Below are 6,293 nucleotides of genomic sequence, written 5' to 3'. Positions count from 1 at the left end.
GAGAAAATCACAGATCATCTTCAAAGATGATGCGAATCGTAACGCATTAATGTCATGTACTATCGATAAAATAAAGATGTCATAAACTGTCTTAAATTTTATGTGTTTTTTTATACCCACCACCATAAAATAGTGACGGAGGTATAATAAGTTTGTCATTTCGTTTGCAAAACATCGAAATATCGATTTCCGACTATATAAAGTATATATATTCTTGATCAGGGAGAAATTCTAAGACGATATAACGATGTCCGTCTGTCTGGCTGTCTGTTGTAATCACGCTACAGTCTTCAATAATGAAGCAATCGTGCTGAAATTTTGCACAAACTCGTCCTTTGTCTGCAGGCAGATCAAGTTCGAAGATGGGCTATATCGGTCCAGGTTTTGGTATAGTCGCATATAAACCGACCTCCCGATTTGGGGCTTATAGAAATCGTAGTTTTTATCCAATTTGCGTGAAATTTGAAATGAAGAGGTATTTTATGACCATAAAGAGGTGTGCCAAAAATGGTGAGCATCGGTCCATGTTTTGGTATGGTCCCCATATAAACCGACCTCCCGATTTGGGGTCTTGGGCTTATAGAAACCGTAGTTTTTATTCAATTTGCCTGAAATTGAAAATCTAGAGGTACTTGAGGTCCATCAAAAGGTGTGCCGAAAATGGTCCGTATCGGTCCATGGTTTGGTATAGCCCCCATATAGACCGATATCCCGATTTTACTTCTTGGGCTTCTAGAATCCGAAGTTTATATCCAATTTACCTGAAATTGGAAATTTAGAGGTATTTTCTTATAAATCCAGAATCTGATATAGTCCTCATAGGTGAAATCTTTAAATTTATCTTCGGGAAGTGTCCTCAAGTCCTCCTGAAATTTCAAAGGAATCCCTAATATTTGGTTCATGGTGGTGGGTATTTAAGATTCGGCCCGGCCGAACTTACTGCTGTATATACTTGTTTTGTTTCTATTGCTCCTCAAGAGTCACCACTTACATAGGGTATCCAAAGCTTTAAGTCTTCTAGAGGTAAAACACAATCTTTTTTTTTTTTAGAAAACTTTCGATAACTAAGTCGTATATTTAAAAAAATAATAACAACAATCAACAACAATCTAAGCGAAATTCAAACGGTTAGAAACGATTACGACGGAAAATCGACGCTGGAAGATAGCTGGGACTGCTGGCAGCACCGAAAGATCCCTGGGAAGCTGGAGCAAATGGGGCCTGAGAAGCAAAGTTCAATGATGAGGCAACACCACCATCAATGTTCTGGGATTTACCACCCAAAGCATCGTATTCAGCTTGAATGGCTCTCTGGGCATTGGCAGCATCTTCTGGGGTGCGATATTTGACGAAATGAACATCGGGTTTGTTATTGGCATTACTGGCTTCAGTGTTCAATTTATTGGCCAAGGCGGCGAGATCGGTTTGTTTGTTGAGGACATAGATGGCAGTCTGTTGGCTGGCAGCATTCTTGGCCAAAGCAAGAGCAGCATTTTCCAAACCGCTATTGTCGGGACCCTTAATGAAAACAACACGAAGACCTTGTTTAACAGCATTGGCGAATTGATTGGTAGCTTGGGGATCATGGAAATCCTGTTCATCAGCAGTATAGGTGATGAATTGTTTCTCTAGTTCACCGTGGGCAACGGGGGCATCGAAGGATGAGGCACCAGCAGGACTTGCAGATCCACCGAATGAAGGTCCAGAACTAGAACCACCAAATGAAGGACTAGAGCTTACACCACCGAAAGATGGACCTGAACTGGAACCACCAAAACTAGGACTGGAACTAGAAGCCCCATATGAAGGGCTACCAAATGAAGAACTTCCACCCAGACTTCCACCACCTTGTTGATAATTATATCCAGATTGGGCACTAGCCACTGCTACCAAGCACAATACAATGAAGGCACGCATTTTTTTCTAGATACTCTGAACTTTGTTCGTTATGCTACAAAAACTTAAATGATACTAATGATCAATTTTGCATGACTTTTATACAATCATAGAATTTCATAATAAAAAAAATATGAATTTTCACCGCCAATCGCTGTTTCTGTATAAATTAATAATTAAACTAAATCTGAAGCAAAATCTTTAGTCTGACATATTTTCCTTTTGTTCAAAATTCATAGGTAGACTTGTTTTTATGCTTCCGTTTTGGCAAAAATTCCTGATATTTGCACTATTGACTCATTTGAGACTGGGTCAGTGACATTGCAATCGATTCTAAATCAAAACTTACTCTTAACCATAATCCATCCTATAGTGGGTGTGAATTTAAGGTTAATAACATTAAACATGAAATTTAAAAGACAAAAAAACACAGATATTTGATTTTTTTATTATATGCAATAAAATGCATTTGAATAATTAACACTAAAATCTTTTGATGTTACTGGTATTTAATCTCTTAATCCCACAAAATATTTGTTATAAACCAATAAAAATATTAACAGTTTTTGTTTTTGTGTGCCATGGTATTGGCTGATGTGATTGTTATACATGAAGACATGAAAAAATTAAACATTTCCGTGGTAACCAAAAAAAAATCACCAGCCTATAATTGTGTACACGTAAAGAAAAAAAAACGTTTGGAACACGTGTATCGAAAACGTTTTTTTTTTGTTAGATTTTTTTTAATTTCTTCAAAAATTTTAAACTTTAATCACCAAAAAATTTCGTTGGTTACAAAACTTTTATTTTTTTAATATTTTTTTTTAATAAAAGAAAAACATTCCTTTCGTTTATATCAAGCACTATTCTTTTCTGACATTAACCCCCAGATTCATAAAGCTACATTAGTGTTCCGTTAACTAACCAACTTTTAAACCTATTATGGACGAAGCTGTCATATTCCATATATACACACAAAAAAATGTTTTTCTGATTCAATCACGAAATTAGTTGATCCTATTAATTTTTAATTGAAATGTCTTCAATCACAGAAATGATAGTATCAATTAAAAAATTAATTGAAGGTCAATTAAAAAGTTAATTGATCCAAATAAAAAATTAATTGATACTATTATTTTTGTGATTGATTTTTGTTTCAATTAAAAAATTTGTTGAACCAATTAAATTTTTAATTGAAAAATTTTTAAAACTCAATTAAAATTTTGGATCGAACCCACAACCCTTGGTATGTAAGGCGGACGTACTAACTATTGCCCTACGTTGCCCAACTAAAAGTATGTTTCTGTTAAATAAAGTTTGTTTGAACGGCTCGTGGGCGCCGAAAACGATGCTATAGAAATATAACTGTTTCACTGTTGATGACAATAACAGCTACGTAGCCTAGTGGATAGTGCGTTGGCTTACAAATTGTATGGTACGCGGTTCGATTCTTCGTCCAGGCGAAAGTTAGAATTTAAAAAATTTATAAAATCGAATAATTTCTTCTATATTGTATTACAGAAAAAGGTACTAAGAACTAAAACAAAAAACCTCTTGGAAGTGGGAGAAATGTGAGAAAAAGTTTGTTTTTTGAATTAGTCTTTATGAAATTGTTTTTATATACACCCTGAAAAAAAGCATGCCCGGTTTCAAAGATTTTGTCTTTACTTTAAAAATGTTGGTATTTATTCCGAGCCAAAGAAGCGTAGAATACAAGTAAGGATACTTTTAAGACACAATTCTCTTTTAAATTTGAGTTTTATGTACTTGCTTCTAGGATTCACTTTTTCAGATTTTTTTTCTTCATATGCTATCAAATTCCTTTAAAAACGAGTTAACGACAACTTTATTTTCCCAATTAAGACTCGAGTTTCAGTAGAAATGCTATGTTTCTATGTTTCAAGTAAAAAACGTCTTTAAAATAAAGTGTTGGAAAACATGTCCTATATTTGAAAGATTTTTTGCTTTGTAGTCAAGATGCAAACAGACAACAAATTTAAAGGCAATTTCAAGAATTTTTCTGAATTATTAAAGTCAAGTTGACCTTAGCCCAAACATTTTTTTTCTTTCATGTTATGATACCCATTTTTAAGTGAAATCACTTAATTATAAGGACAACACCACTTCATTGAAACGTTTATCGATTTTTGGACAAGGAAAAAAACTTTATATTAGAGAGATGCGTCTTATATGCTAAGCAAAATTTGCATTCGTATTTTAAAGACATGAAATCTTTGACCTCACGACAATATTTTTTTTTAGTGCAGGAAAAGAATAAACGTTTATCACAAAAAGTATATACTTTCCCGCCTTGCATACACAAGGTCGTGGGTTCGATTCCTGCCTCGACCGAACACCAAAAAGTTTTTCAGCGGTGGATTATCCCACCTCAGTAATGCTGGTGACATTTGTTTCAAAGCTTCTCTGAGTGGTTTCAATGCAATGTGGAACGCCGTTCGTAATCGGTCGTAATGAGGTCCCTTGTCACTGAATCAAACATAGAATCCAGTGATAAAGGAGAAGTTCGTCACTGTGGTATCACAATAGACTGAATACCTAACCTACCACAATGACGAGTTACTAACATTTTCTTGAATGGGGCCATTTTTCGTTATCGTGAATGTACGTAAGTCGTTATAAGTTTTATGTGCGTGAGTACAGATTTTTTATGTGCGTGAGTACTCGTGAGTAAAACTTTCCGTCATGAGTGTGCGTGAGTAAAATGTTACTCACGTTCACACCTCTAATATCCAATATAACACAGAAGTGTTTGCCATACTCATTATACCCTTCACCACTACTGTGGTACAGGGTATAATAAATTTGTGCATTTGTATGTAACGCCAAGAAGGAGTAATCATAGACCAACCTTTTAGTATACGGATCGGCTTAGAATTAAATTCTGAGTCGATTTAGCGATGTCCGTCTGTCTGTCCGTCTGTCTGTCTGTCTGTCTGTCTGTTGATGTATTTTTGTCCGATTTGTCCTAAAATTTGGTATAGGGTCCTGTTTCGGCTCAAAGACGATCCCTATTGATTTTGGAAAAAATGGTTAAGATTTAGATATAGCTGCCATATATATTTTTCACCGATCTGGTCATAATTGGCGTGTATATCAACCGATCTTCCTCAAATTCCGTACATCCAAATATTTTATGAGTCTCGAAAAGCTTGCAAAATATCAGCAAAATCGGTTCAGATTTAGATATAGCTCCCATATATAGCTTTCGCCCGATTTACACTCATTTGCCCACAGAGGCCAATTTTTTGCTAAGATTTAGTTGAAATTTTGCATAGGGAGTAGAATTAGCGTTGTAACTATGCGTGCCAAATTTGCTTGAAATCGGTTCAGATTTGGATATATCTCCCATATAAAGCTTTCGCCCGATTTATACTCATATGACCACAGAGGCCAATTTTTAACTCCGATTTAGTTGAAATTTTGCACAGGGAGTAGAATTAGCATTGTAGCTATGCGTGCCAAATTTGGTTGAAATCGGTTCAGATTTAGATATAGCTCCCATATATATGTTTTTCTGATTTCGACAAAAATGGTCAAAATACCAACATTTTCCTTGTAAAATCGCCACTGCTTAGTCGAAAAGTTGTAAAAATGACTCTAATTTTCCTAAACTTCTAATACATATATATCGAGCGATAAATCATAAATAAACTTTTTCGAAGTTTTCTTAAATTTGCTTCAGATTTAAACGTTTCCCATATTTTTTTTACTAACATTGTGTTCCACCCTAGTGCATTAGCCGACTTAAATTTTGAGTCTATAGATTTTGTAGAAGTCTATCAAATTCTTCCAGATCGAGTGATATTTAAATGTATGTATTTGGGACAAACCTTTATATATAGCCCCCAACGCATTTTACGGATGTGATATGGTATCGAAATTTAGATCTACAAAGTGGTGCAGGGTATAATATAGTCGGCCCCGCCCGACTTTAGACTTTCCTTACTGGTTTTTTACTAACATTGTATTCCACCTCAGCGCATTAGCCGACTTAAATGTAAAATCTATAAGTATTGCAGAACTCTGTACAGATCTGCTCAGATATACATAATATAGGTGTATGGATTCATATAGCATCCAACACATGGACAGATATGGTATCGAAATTGTGGACTTACAAAGTGGTGAAGGGTATAATATAGTCGGCCCCGCCCGACTTTAGACTTTCCTTACTTGTTTAAGGAGATTAACTCATCCAAAGAAATCTTAAATCACAAATACACTCACAACAAGCAGTAAATTCGGCCGGGCCGAATTTTAAATACCCAACGCCATGAATGAAATATTAGAGTTTCTTTTGAAATGTCAGGGGGATTTGATGACAGATATTCTCCCCAAACAGAGCAGTTCAACTAGTACACTTCTCGAAGATAAAT

The 6,293-nt window shown here is 35.2% G+C and overlaps 1 protein-coding gene across 1 annotated transcript; it reads right to left on the bottom strand.

The window, feature by feature from the left end:
- Window positions 1-1,128: 1,128 nt before the first annotated feature.
- LOC142233740 (uncharacterized) lies at window positions 1,129-1,917 on the bottom strand. The gene has a single exon (XM_075304758.1). It carries the CDS (start codon window positions 1,915-1,917, stop codon window positions 1,129-1,131), a length of 789 nt encoding a protein of 262 aa, XP_075160873.1.
- Between the last annotated feature and the right edge of the window lie 4,376 nt (window positions 1,918-6,293).

Source organism: Haematobia irritans, chromosome 1 (genome assembly GCF_050003625.1).
Source record: "Haematobia irritans isolate KBUSLIRL chromosome 1, ASM5000362v1, whole genome shotgun sequence".
Taxonomy (NCBI): domain Eukaryota; kingdom Metazoa; phylum Arthropoda; class Insecta; order Diptera; family Muscidae; genus Haematobia; species Haematobia irritans.
Note: the sequence above shows the minus strand (reverse complement) of the source record. Positions and strands in the feature narration are given on the sequence as shown.

Excerpts from the sequence above, each read along its gene's own strand:
- LOC142233740 (XM_075304758.1), bottom strand. The coding sequence starts at position 1,917 with ATGCGTGCCTTCATTGTATTGTGCTTGGTAGCAGTGGCTAGTGCCCAA.